General features: G+C 48.4%; 1 protein-coding gene and 1 pseudogene across 1 annotated transcript in view; both read right to left on the bottom strand.

Annotated features, from left to right (window-relative positions):
* NAAA (N-acylethanolamine acid amidase) overlaps positions 1–13316 on the bottom strand; it is a 22778-nt gene extending 9462 nt beyond the window's left edge. The window contains exons 1-5 of the mRNA XM_012650996.1: positions 13097–13316; positions 12406–12570; positions 9536–9662; positions 5729–5819; positions 1822–1898 (exon numbers count right to left, since the gene is read on the bottom strand). Coding sequence (XP_012506450.1) covers positions 1822–1898; positions 5729–5819; positions 9536–9662; positions 12406–12570; positions 13097–13296 — 660 coding nt within the window. The 5' untranslated portion in view covers positions 13297–13316. The remainder of the gene's footprint in view (positions 1–1821; positions 1899–5728; positions 5820–9535; positions 9663–12405; positions 12571–13096) is intronic.
* Positions 8820–9074, bottom strand: LOC105815722 (annotated as a pseudogene).
* Positions 13317–13542: the final 226 nt, after the last annotated feature.

Below are 13542 nucleotides of genomic sequence, written 5' to 3'. Positions count from 1 at the left end.
ACATAGTTTGTCAACATCTTTAGGGAGCACCCAAGGGAAAAGTCGAGAACTGCGGTAAGTCCAGTGGGGCTGGAGGACTCAGAACAAGGCGAGGAAAAGCCAGAAAGGCTAACACCGGTCCTGGCTCCAGAGCTGCGCTCCAGGAAAGGGGTTCTCTCTGGTCAAATTACAAGTTGTAACAGCCCTCTCTTAGCATGGGGGACACATTCCAAGACCCCAGTTGATGTCTGCAAATAGTACCCAAGCTGATATACACTACACAGGAATTTCTTTTTCCTTCTTCACAATTTCACAGATGGAAGATTCATTCTTTTTTTTTTAACATATTTTTTTAGACAGGGGCTCTCACTATGTTGCCTGGGCTGGATTCAAACTTCTGGGCTCAAGGGATCCTCCCGCCTCAGCCTCCCTGAGTAGCTGGGACTACAGGCATGCACCACCGTGCCCAACAGAAGCTTCCTTCTTACCATAGATCTTAGCAACCTCAACATGTATATATATATTTTTTTCTTTCCTTATTTCACCTTTTCACTTAAAGGAGGTACTTTATGGCTCATCTTTGGCACTTCTGAATTGCCAGCATCACTACTTTTGGGGCCATTGTTAAGTAAAATAAGGGCTCCTTGAACACAAGCACTGTCATGCCACGACAGTCATCTGATAATGGAGAGTTTGCTGAGTGACTGGTGGGCGGGTGGCGGGACAAAGGAATGATCCACAGTGATTCACCACCCAGGTGTAAGGAGTGGGAAGGTTCAAGATTTCATCCTGCCACTCAGGAGGCTGTGCAATTTAAAATGTGTGTATTGTGTATTTCTGGAATTTTCCATTCCTATTTTCCAGACACAATTGACTGCAGGTGACTGAAACCTCAGAGACCAAAAGCGTGGATAAGGGGGGACTGGGATGATATATGTGGCCTGAACTCTGCTTGCTTTGATAGGTTCATGCAAGGCAGATGCTGCTTTCGCTGTGTGTGGAGCTACCTGCTAATGTATCTGTTTTGCTAATTCAGATATTGGCCAATAGAGATTCTAAAAGGCGGGCACATCTCTGTCTGGACAGGAACATAGTATTATCTCTTATCTCAATCAGCTATCGTGGGAAAAACTAGCCTACACGCGACAAATATTCTCTTCTGACCAAACTCCAGCCAGCTCCTCCGAGCCCTCTTCTCTCCTGGGCCTTCGCCTGGGCCTGTACGTCTCGAACACACACTAGCACGTTTCTAACAGCTCGAGGCCACATCCCTCCGAGGACCCAAGTCCCCTGTACAGTGCCTGTCTGAGAAAACTCAAGGCTGTCAAAGGAACTTGCTGTTCGTGTCAGCCGGCACCTGCAGGTAGGTCTGTCCCAGTCTCTGGGAGGGCAGGAGCTTCACTTCCAAGCTCCAGGTAGCAAACCAGAAGGCTTTCCCATGAACCAGCCCCTCTTCTCTCTGCTTTTCCCGTCCCTGCCTCTACGAGGCCCTGCTCACGCCCCTTCACGCTTCCTCCTCCTCGCTTTAAAACACCCAGTCGCCTGCGCACAAATCCACGTCGTGTTCGGTTCCCACGGGAACTGGGGGGGCTCTCTCCCTCCCGCAGTCGCACACCCCTGATGAAAATCCGCCCTGACCGCTTTAACGGGCGTCTGGCTTTATTGTTGACATTGATTATCAAAAAGGTTTCTAGGCACTTTGCAAACGCTTAGATGCTTATTCTTTTCAGGGGCTTCTTACATTGAAAACAACACTGTTAAATGACGCGGAGCATCACGGCGTGAACACGCTGGTGTGGAAGATGAAGGTAGGGGAGGTGGGCTCGACGCGAACATACTCACGGTGCGGAGAAGCCAGCTGACCGGAGAGTGTCTCTGGAAAAGGGCAGCGATCGCGTTCTCCCACCACCAGCCTTTATCTGCCGGGGCGAGAAGAGACGTTACACGTGTGGGTGTATATACATGCATACGACAAACAGATACTTTCTTCTGGCAAGCAAAAATATGCAAACGTTCACTCACGTTTCGAAAACAGAATCTTTTGTACCTGGATACAATGACAATTATGCTAAAGGAACTCATTCTATTAATTACTGCAAGCAAAATAAAATTATGTAGCTGTCAAGGGAAGTGTCTCAATAAATATTAGGAAGAATGTAAGAAACGTATGTCTTCTAGAACTTTCAGTTTGATTTGAGCTCACATTTTTTAAAAAATACAAATTTACAGTTATTTCCCCAAAATTATTCCGCAACAACTTTTAAAGTCTCTGTAGGAGATTTATTGGCAAAGATAAGTTTTCATTCAAGAAATAAGCAACGGCGACAAAAGAAAAAAATACACAAATTAGATTTCATAAAAATTGTTTAAATTTTATGCATTAAAAGACAATACCAATGGAGTAAAAAGGCAGCCCACAGAATGGGAGAGAATATTTGTAAGTCATATATTTAATAAAGGATTAATATCCAAAGTATATAGAGAACTCCTAAAACTCAACAGCAACAAAACAAACAACCCAATTCAAAAATGGGCAAAGGGACTTGCATAGACATTTCTCCAAAGATACACAAATGGCCAATAACACATGAAACGATGTTCAGCATCATTAATCATTAGAAACGCAAATGGGGTGGCTACTATCAAAAAAACCAGAAAATAAGAAGTGTTGGCGAGCATGTGGAGAAACCGGAGGCCTTAGGCACGGTTGGTGGGAATATAAAATGGAGTCGCTGCTACAGAAAATGGAACGGTGGTTTCTCAAAAGATTAAAGATCACCAGAACTTCTTCCTCCTGTCTAACTGAAACTTTGTCCCCTCTGACCCCCATCTTCTTTTCTCCACCCACCCTCCACCCCAGTCTCTGGGAACCACCATCCTGCTCTTGACTTCTACGAGTTCGAAAGAGCCACCTATGAGTGACATCGTGCCGTATGATCCAGCAGCCCCACTTCTGGGCGCACATCCAGCTGTTGCGGAGAGGGACGGTGACGACAGATGCGAGACATTATGAGTGTATTTAGTACCGCTGAACTGCACGCTGAGAATAATGAAGACGGTAAATCTTATGGTGTGTGTATCTTACCACAAAGAATTTGGGAAAAATCTTAAATTATTAAAAAAGAAAGAAAGAAAGAAAGAGAGAGAGAAAGAAAGAGAGAGGAAGAGAAAGAAAGAAAGAGAGAGGGAGAGAAAGAGAGGGAGGGAAGCACTGACGCCCTAGGTGCTGCCTTGGCCCAGGGCCTGGAATTTAACAGTAAACAAAGAAACTAGTGCACCGTCAGATAAACAAGGTTTTGATGACTGTGAAGAAGAAGACAAAACAGAGTGATGGAACTGTGAGTGAGGAGGGGAGGGCGCCTGCCCAGAGGAGCAGTAAGGGCGGCCTCTCAGAGTTGCCGACCTTTGAGGAGCTACTGTGGACAGAGCCTTCCAGATAAAAGGCCCAGGTGCCTGGGGCAGGGACGTGCTGGGCGGACGTCAGGAAAGGGAACGTGCCAGCAGGGCGTGGGTGGAGAGAGGGAGGAGAAGGTGTAAAATGAAGCGTAGGAGGTGTCGAAAGGTACAACACAGGAACTGTAATCACCTTGCTGTGCAACAGATCTCCAGAACTTTTCCTTCCGTCTCACTGAACTGTGTCCCCTTTGACCAGCATCTCCCTTTCCCCCACCTCCACCCCCAAGCTCTGGGAGCCACCATTCTCCTTTCTACCTCTGTGAGTGCGAATGTTTACAGCCCACATACACGGCGGCGCTATCTCCTGAAACTGGACAACTACGAGAAAGGGTTTGGGTAGGGGCGGCGCGGGGCAGGGAGAGGAGGAAAGGGGAGAGCAGGAGACCTGCTTGCACACGGTGAGTCTGAGACACCTGAACTCAGACCTCACAGTGAAGGCGCTGAGCAGGTGGGTGGACACTCCAGTCTGGGCGTCAGAGAAGGCCAGGCCTGGAGATGCGACAATAAGAACAGACACTTCTGTGGTCCCTGCTCTGCGCCGGGGACTGCTCTGCGCCTTCACATTCAGTAACTCACGTCACCCTCGCAGCGGCTACGGTCCTGCCTGCTCTGGAGACGAGGAAGCTGAGCACAGGCAGGCGCGGCAGCTTGGTCGCGGTCACCCAGCACCCAGATGTGAACCTGGCAGGCTCTGGAGTCTGAGTCTTACCCGCCGGGCATTTCGGGAAGCCTCCCCGTCTTTCCCTCCTATCCTGTCCTTTCCCGGGGAGGTCGAGGCACTGTTGGCACCCTCCATAACGTCTGGAAACTTAAATTAATAACTTAATTATTTCTATTTGCCAAGAGATGGTGCCTTGTTGTTCAGACGTCCTCAGCAGACTAAAATATAACTAGTTTTCACTAAAATAAGGTTTTTAAAAAAAGTTTCAAAAGCCTTTAAAAAGCTGTTTGACAGTATTTCCTTAATGTTAGAGACTAACTCAGTTATTTTTAAACTGCTCATACCTCAGGTTCTACTCATCAGTTTGGCAAACAATTTGAGTCGGAAAATGACAAAAACAAAGCCCATCATTTAAAATAACTCTACATGTGTTTATGGGCATGCTATTAAAAACCTTAGGAATTGTCATGCTGTGGTTTGGGGACCTCTGGCTGAGAACCAATGCATCAGGATAAAGAACTGATCACTGTGGACACGGGTATATCCTCAACCACGCCCTTCCTGGTAAAGGCTCAGTAAAAAGATGAGGATAAACACCACCACGAGGCCAAGCCGGGTTCATCAGGTGAGGAACATCAAACCTCGGGCTACTCCTTGCCTGCGTGTTTCTCCTTCATTCAGCTGCAAGCTAAGGGCAGAGGCGAGAGCTTGCTTATCTCTGGGTTTCCCGCGTATGGTGGAACTGAGTGGTGTTCCCCTGAGATCTGCGCAATAGCAGGGGGATGTTAAGAAACAGGGGAACCGGGCCAGGACCCAGGAGGGCAGTTTGAGAACTACCGCTCCCAGCTGCTTGCGTCATTTCATCTCGTAGCCCGCCCCCTCCTCCGCCTGGGGAATGCGGTTAATAACACCAGCCCTGTCTGCCCAGCGGGCCTGTCGTGAGGTCGGATGAGAGCACGTGTGACGATGCACGGTAAATCGGAAGGCACTTTGCAAACGCTGCTTGTGCAACATCACACATGCCCTAGATTACTGCAGCAGATCCCTGGCCGCCTTCTGCTTCCGTCTTAACCCAACACAACCCAGTCTCTACAGAGCAGCCAAAGCGATGGTTAAAAATACGCATCGGATCTGTCCACTCCCTGGCCCGCAGCCCTCCTATGGCTTCCACTACATTTGAAACCCCCTCATCAAGACCCTGCGGCACGGCCCCAGTCCCCTCTACCTCTAATGTCACCATCCCTTACTCCACGCTGTGACCACACTGACCTTCTGTTTCTGGAATCCCCCAAGCTTGTTCCTGTCTATGGCCTTTGTCTGGCTGTAAGTCCACCCGGAACAGTCTCCCCCAGCCTCTGCAGACCCGGCTCCTGGACTGCGTGTCTCTGACCCTCCGCCTCTCCCAGCACCCACCCCCAATCGCCAGCACATCGTCCTGTCCTGCTTTCGCTGTGGCGCCATCGCTACCTGACATCATCTCCGTAGCTTCCATGCACGTTGTCCCTCCCCCTGCTCCAGTGGAAGTCCCTGCCGCGTAGCAGGTGTTCCATGTGCTCCGTTTGGTGAGGGAGGCACTTGGATGGAACTGGACAGGGATACGGCTTCGAATGTGCAGGAGTTCGTTTTGATTACCTCGTTCGTCGCCAGAAACCGTGAACTTGTGTGGCCTCTGGCCGGTCCACAATCCCACGTAGCCGACGAAAGTGGTGCCGGTGAAAGCCACCTGAAAGCAGGAGAGAGGCACCATTTTACCAGGCCAACCAAACACACAGGGAAATCACCCGTTTTGCCCCATAATTTCCTGAGTTCTTTTTTCTTATAAGTTCTAACATACTAGAATAAAACTCTGAAATCGCCTTCTAGAACAGGGGTTCTTAATCTTGGGGATCCATGGATAGAATTCAGTGGATTCGTGGCCTTGTATGGGAAAAAGGCCACCGCACCTGGCCAAATGGCACATATTTATTTTTAATAACCTCTAACTGAAATTTAACTCCTTCTATAACGAATGCATGCGACAAATCTTGCAGTAATGTTAATAGTTGTGCCTGTGATTTTGTCACCAGCAGAAATCAGAAGTATTTTCAGATACATAATGGTGGTTGCAGATATCTGGAAATACCACTCACAGTCACCACTACTCTGAAATCAAGGCAGTTGTTAGACTGACTCCTAAATCTTACTATTTAATGTGTGAAGATAAATTGTAATATCGAAATGGCTGTTTTTCAACATAATTGATTTTCTTTGTAATATCATGTATTTTATTTAATGCATTTATAAAATACTATTCACCAAAGGGGTCCATGCTCAAAGAGGGTTAAGAAGCCCATCCTAGAAGTAACAAATGGAGTCTGATTTAAAAACTTGTTTTGGGCAGGCATGGTGACTCACACTTGTAATCCTAGCACTTTGGGAGGCTGAGGCAGGAGGACCACTTGAACCCAGGAGTTTGAGACCAGCCTGAGCAACATAGTAAGTCCCTGTCTCTACGAAAACTTAAAAACAAAAAAATTAGCACTGGGCACAGTGGCTCACGCCTGAAATCCTAGCATTTTGGGAGGCCAAAGCAGGAGGATTGCTTGAAGCCAGGAGTTCGAGATCAGCCTGAGCAAGAACGAGACACTGCCTCAAAAAAAAAAAAAAAAAAAAAGAAGAAGAAAAATTAGCCAGGCATTGTGGTGGTGCACCTGTAGTCCCAGCTACTCAGGAGACTGAGGCAGGAGGATTGCTTGAGCCCAGGAGTTGGAGGTTGCAGTGAGCTACGACAATGCTGCTGCACTCTAGCTTGGGCAACAGAGCGAGACTCTATCTCAAAAAAAAAGAAAATTATGAAGACTGGACAAAAATGAGAGACAAATTATTTTGTGGATAATCTGTTCTTCATTTAGCAAAACGATTTCTCAGCCATGAGTTCTCTGTGGAAAGGCAATACCCAAGTGAAAACTGTCTTGAATCTCGAATCCAGTAATAACAACCTGAGTACTGAGAATAGAGCACCTCAATAGAATATTTCTCATGGGTGCGCCAGGAAAAACAGAAACAAATGAAGCAACAACTTCTAGTTAGCGTGAGTTTTAGAGAGAACAGTTGAAATAATTTATTTTTATTGCATTGATTCCTTTGTCTATTTATAAGAATATTTGCTCATTGTAGAATAATGGCGAAAAGCACAAAGTAATAAATTAAAATAATTATTATTCTATCATTCAGTAATAATTAAATATCTTAGATTTTTATTATGCATTTATATTGTTATTACCACTTAAACCAGTTTTTGAAAGTTCTGAAATCAAATTGTTAAAAGTGGTGAAGTAAAGAAATAGGAAAGGAGAAACTTTAATTTACTTTAATTCTGTATTATTTAAATTTTTTATGAGAAAAAGTGTTTGTAAAAGAGATGACTAAATGACTACTTAGTAAATGAGTTTTTAGTATTTGTGAATCAACCCCTAAATGCAAAAAACAAAGGAGATAATAGTCCTCGTCCTTAAAGCCAAAACCTGGCTTTTGCACACTCTATTTTGCCTTGCAGCAATAACATGCTTTGTGTACTCAAGGAATATTAATTAATGCTCTCTCTCCAAAAGTTTACACAGTAATGTAACAACAGTACATATTAGATTAGAGTTTTAAAGGGACCATGCTTAAAACAAAATAATCTAAGTATGATTTTTTAAAGATCATACATACCTAAGCAAGTGGTATGGGTAAATCATACTTGTTAAATGAGGGATCATTTATTACTTGGCCACTATTTTTTTTTTTGAGACAGGGTCTTGCTCTGTCACCCTGGCTAGAGTGCAGTGGCGTCATCATAGCTCACTGCAACCTCAAACGTCTGGGCTCATGCGATCCTGCTATCTCAGCCTCTAAGTAGCTGGGACTACAGTCATGCCCTGCTGCACCTGGCTCATTTTTTTATTTTTAGTAGAGACGGGGTCTCACTCTTGCTCACGCTGGTCTCAAATTCCTGAGCTCAAGTGATCCTCCCGCCTCAGCCTCCCAGAGTGCTAGGATTACAGGCAGATTACAGGTGTGAGCCACCGCGCCTGGCCATATTTTTTGGCCACTATATATCAAGGACCTACCACATGCTTTACATAGATTGTGTCATTTAACATTTATAACCATCTCAGGCCAAATGCAGTGGCTCACACCTGTAATCTCAGCATTTTGGGAGGCCAAGGAAGGAGGATCGTTTGAAGCCAGGAGTTTAAAACCAGCCTGGGCAATACAGAGAGACCCCATCTCTACCAAAAAAAAATAAAAATTAGCCCGGTGTGGTGGCACACACGTGTAGTCTAACTACTCACTAGGCTGAGGCAGGAGGATCACTTGAGCCCAGGAATTCAAGGTTACAGTGAGCTACAATCCCACCATTGCACTTCAGCTTAGGAGACAGGGCAAGACCCTGTTTCAAATAAATAAATAAATAAATAAAATTCATAACTATCTCAATAAAGTAGTTGTGAACCTCTCTGAGCTGTAGTCTGTAAAATGGGAATAATTTCCCAGATTCACAAAGGAAGTCCAGTATTTGACAGAATCAGGATTCTTTTTTTTTTTTTGCCCATAATCAAAACTTTACTGAAAACCGACACCACAATAGGAGCTCACTGTTGTATACCTTACAAAATCTAAAGTAATTATCTTGGTAGATTAACTAGATTTACTGAATTCATGATAAGGCTCTCTGTGAGACAACAGAAATTCAGGAAGATCACGAGTGTTGCTTTCTTCTAAATGAACACCCTTCTGAGTCTGGCCTTCCCTCCGCAGGCTGGCTCAACGCTGTTGAACGAGCTGCACAAAGAACCACTGTCTGAGCGTGGCTGAAAACTGTGGGAATCCTGTAGCAACCTGGGCATTTTACACCCATAAAATAAGAGCTTGGACTTTGAACTAGGCATTTCTTTTTATGTTTTTTCTTTTCTGCTTCCAAGGATGGATGTTGTAAAACTCTAGCCAGAGGCATCTTGATCCTTTCTCAAGCCCAGCTCGTCCAGATCCCCCGGACGACATCCTGGCGAGCAGCACGTGGTCTCGATTCAGGATTCAAACCCAGGACTGTCGGAACCCAAAGCTGGGTGTTCCCAGCCATTGTTCTACCCAGCCCCTCTCTATGGTAGAAGCCGCCTGAACATGGGAAAGCAGAGGAAGAAGCTGACTCAGCGTCAGTGGAAGATTGATCATACTCCAAAGAGACTTCCCTAAGGAAATTAGTTGACCTCTTTAAGTAGCTGCTCAATAATAATAAATGACCATCCTTCCTACGAGCATAATTGATGTAACCCTCTCTCCTGGTTTTGTTACTCCAGGGGTTTGATGTTTTTTGTATCTTATGCTAATAACGCACATTAGCAGGCCATCCAAATGATTGCTAACTTGGGTTAACAAGTCTTTCCAATTTCTGTACTTATACTGTGCAGACCATACCTGTCCATTCTTTAAGAACTGCACATCCAAAGTCAACTTGCGTAAGATATTTCCAAAAGGATAATCCAGATTCCGACCATGGTAAATGCCGCCTCTGGAGTCTTGAGCCACGATACTGGTGCAGAATCTGAGAAAAGGGAAAAGGCCAATGTGAATGAACAAGACAAATAAAAAAGGTAAATGGGTTTTTCGTCTTTAAAACAAGTCCTCAAAGTAAAATAGTTTGTCTTCATTGTAACTGACATAAATGCTGTAATCCTCGTACAAGAGTATGGATTCACAATTCAAGATGAAAACACAAATGGACACAACTCGTCGTGTTCATTCAGTGTTACTAAACCTTTGCCCTTGGCAAGCGTGGGTGGCCCGGCAGCCTACCGAATGAGAATTCCATCCTCAGTCTAAATCCTAAGTGAAACCGACTCGTCCTGGGCTTGGCTAGACCCCTGAAGTCTGCTCCTCCCTCTGCTCGGCAGTGTGTATCCACTTCACACGTTATGTAAAGCTAGCGCCAGCTCAGCTCTCCTACTGTGAGTTTCTCAGAGCAAGTACAATGGCACTAAACCATTCTGTTCCCCAAATGTTTCATTCTGTCCCCTTGGGAAACGGTCAGGTCTCTGCGGGCTTGGCACTCTTCCTGTCTCTCTCAGAGGTCCCTGCACAGAGCTAATAAAAGAAAAGGATTCTTTAAGGACTCTGGGTTAGACAGAAGTATTTTGAGAAAAAGAGGAGGTGGTTTGTCAAAACACCTAAATATACATATTCTCTGAGAATGTTTAATGTTATATGAAAAAATATTTATATACAGTATGTCCAGTTCTCGGGGAGAAGGATATGTATATCCACACAAACAAAATAGAGGAAATAGCCCAAAGGATTTTCCGGTTGTTTCTGAGTGATAGGATGGTGGTTATTTTGTTCTTTATAGTTTTCTGCATTTACTGATTTTCTACAATAATTACATATTAGAATACTTTTATAACTAGAAAAAAAAAGGTGCTGTTTGTTTTTGTTTTTTTGTTTAAAGAAGGAAGCTTGGTCAGGTTTCAATTCCTTCCCATGTGTCTGATCTGAATTTCAAAGAGTTGAGCTCAGGGAGGGGATAAGATATGATATGGGAAGTACTAAAGCATGTTTGTAGAATGTCACTCAAAGGGGATTTTTCAAAATTGGCAAAGTAACGATACTTCCATATCCTACCCAATGTTTTAGTGTGAGGAGTGCACAGGCACAGGGGACAAAGGAGACGGGACAAGGGCTTTGGGAGAAGCGCTGCAGGGCACTGGAGACTCACACGCACTCACCAGCCACCGGACTTCCAGCAAGCTGTCCCCGCTGAGGTTTGGTTTCCACAAAACAGAGGGTACACGGCTGTGTTCATGAAGTGCCTGGCACCCGGTACGCTCAATAAAGGGTAGCTAGTGTCATGCTCTGATTCAAGAAGCCTTACTTACGCAGTGAGAACAAAACATCTGCCTTGTTAATGCCAGTGGAATCAGATGGTGCTTTCTATTGTTAACTGATTCAATAAATTCCTTAATATCCAATCCGAAAGTTACAATGTTTTTACTAGAACTTTTGCTTTAATCTGTTTGAATATGGTTGACTCCAACCAATGAGGGTAAAAATGATTAGTGATTTTTCATTGAGAAAGCCACATGTCAAAATAGGAAAAAGTTGGAGGCAGAAAGGAAGATGGTAAAATTAACTTAGTTCAGTTGAAAAACACTTTAATTTAGCAGGCCTGTGTCTCACTTGTGTCTGAAGGCATTTCCCTGAAGAGGAAAGGCAATCTCTGAGCTCCTTAACTTACCCTGCCTAGGTGGTCAGGCATGATGCCTGGGCCACTGAAGTTTCATTATCCCAAGTTTTTTTTGTTTTGTTTTGAGACAGGGTCTCTGTTGCCCAGGCTAGAGTACAGTGGTGTCATCCTAGCTCACAGCAACCACAAGCTCCAGAGCTCAAGTGATTCTCCTGCCTCAGCCTCCTGAGTAGCTGGGACTATAGGCGCACACCACTGCACCCGGCTAATTTTTCTATTTTTTGTAGAGATGGGGTCTCGCTTTCGCTCAGGCTGGTCTTGAACTTCTCACCTCAAGCGATCCTCCCGCTTCGGCCTCCCAGAGTGCTAGGATTACAGGCGTGAGCCACATCGTCTGATCCCAAGATCTTTTTTTACTCTCATCCTCTTTAGACATCAAGAAGCTATAAGTAGTTACAAGATGTTACTGGATCTATTACTAGGCTGGTGTTGGTAAAACAGTAAGTCTTAAAGGGAGAAACCAAGTCAAACCTCTCTTAATTCCAGGGCCTGTCACTGAGCCCATAAACGCTTAAGGGCCCCCTGCACTTTGCCTGGGATCAACCACACTCCATACGGCTTCCACCGCTGGGTGCCACATTTTATCACACCCACTGGCCGCTGCGGACACTGGCTAGCCGGGAAGACAGAACGGGGTTCCCTGCGCCCCCAGCCCTGGAGGAAAGCGACTCCGAAAGAGCCATCTGCGTCGCCAGCCACGACACACGGAGGGAAAACGCCGCGGAGGAGTGAGCGCGGGGATGACCCACTGCAGGTGTAGGCTGGAGGGGCACAGGGTTAGCTGCCAAACCTTCCTGGAAAAGTACACTTCGAGCAGAGTTTTGAAAGTGCGACGCTCCCTGGATCGGTGGAGAGAGACGGGGGCTTCGGGGAGAGGCAAATGTCGGTGTCGAGTCAGAGAAGCCGCTTTCCCTTCCGAAGCCCACGGCCTGCTGCTCGGATTTGCGCGGAGGTAAAGAGGAAGCGCGGGCTTTCGGGCAGCCGGCCCCCAGCAGCTGCCACCACCCCGAAAACGCCGCCGCCCCCGGCAGGCCGCGCCGGCACTCACGCGGAGGACTCGTAGGCCAGGTTGACGAGCAGGCAGTCGGCCAGGCTGAGGTTGAGGAAGGCGCACATGCCGCGGATCTCGCCGGTGAAGGGCTGCGGCAGGCGCTGCTCCAGCTCCGGGGCCGCCTTTCCGATCACTGCGTGGACCCACCGGGGGACTCTGTCCCTGGAAACGGAAGGGCACCCGGGTGTCTGACCGCTCCGAGGTCGGAGGCGAGCGTGCGCGTCCGGGGAGCGAGGGCGACATCCGGAGGGGCAGCGTGCTCAGCGCCACTGTGCCCGGAGAGCTGACAGGCCAGGCGCTCGCCACGCGACCCCTGGCATCCAGGAGGGAAAACGGAAACTCCCGCAGAGGAAGGCGGGTGAGGCTGGTCCCCGGGAAGCAGGCCTAGGGGGCCCGCGAGGCCTGCAGGGAAGGCGTGGGTGTGTCCCCTGCTCAGCAGCTGAGCAGCCCGGGCGACGACCCGCGCGCCACCCCGATCTGGAGCGGCTCAAGGCCGGGCGAGCCACTGGTGACTCCGAACTTGAGGAGCGAGCCCGCCGCGCTGGCTCGTCCCGACCCCGACGCCGCCCAGAACAGCAGCAGCGCGGTTCCGAGACGGAGCGGGCCGTGAGGAGTCCCGGGTCAGACGCCTGGGGCGGCGCGCGTCTGGGCTTGCCGCCCCCGGCCCGGCCGCCCGGCCCCCGCTCACCCGATGACCTGCGCCACCGCGGCGCGCAGCGAGTCCGGGTCGTAGTGCCGCAGCACCGGCAGCCAGCGCAGCGCGGGGGCCGCGTCCAGGCTCACGTTGAAGCGCGGCGGGGCCGGCGGCGAGGCGGCGGGGCACGGCCTGGCCCCGGCCAGCAGCAGCAGCAGCAGCGCGAGCAGCGCCCCTCGGCCCGCGGTCGTCATGGCTCGCGGGCGGGCTGGGCTGGCGGCCGCCACTGGGACCTCGGCCGCGGCTGCAAGCGCCGGGGCCGGCGGGGGCGGGGCGGGGCGGGGCCCGGAGGGCTGGAGGCGGGGCCTGCACGCGGCCCGCCCTGTCAGTCACCCGGACGGCTCCGGGCGGGTGAGCGCTGCGGCCGGGAGGGGCCGGCGCGGAGCCCTGCTGCGGTGGGACCCCCGCCCCGCCTCATTCCGCTTTCACATTCTCCAGAG

Source organism: Propithecus coquereli, unplaced genomic scaffold, assembly GCF_000956105.1.
Source record: "Propithecus coquereli isolate 6110/MARCELLA unplaced genomic scaffold, Pcoq_1.0 Scaffold343, whole genome shotgun sequence".
NCBI classification, from domain to species: domain Eukaryota; kingdom Metazoa; phylum Chordata; class Mammalia; order Primates; family Indriidae; genus Propithecus; species Propithecus coquereli.
Note: the sequence above shows the minus strand (reverse complement) of the source record. Positions and strands in the feature narration are given on the sequence as shown.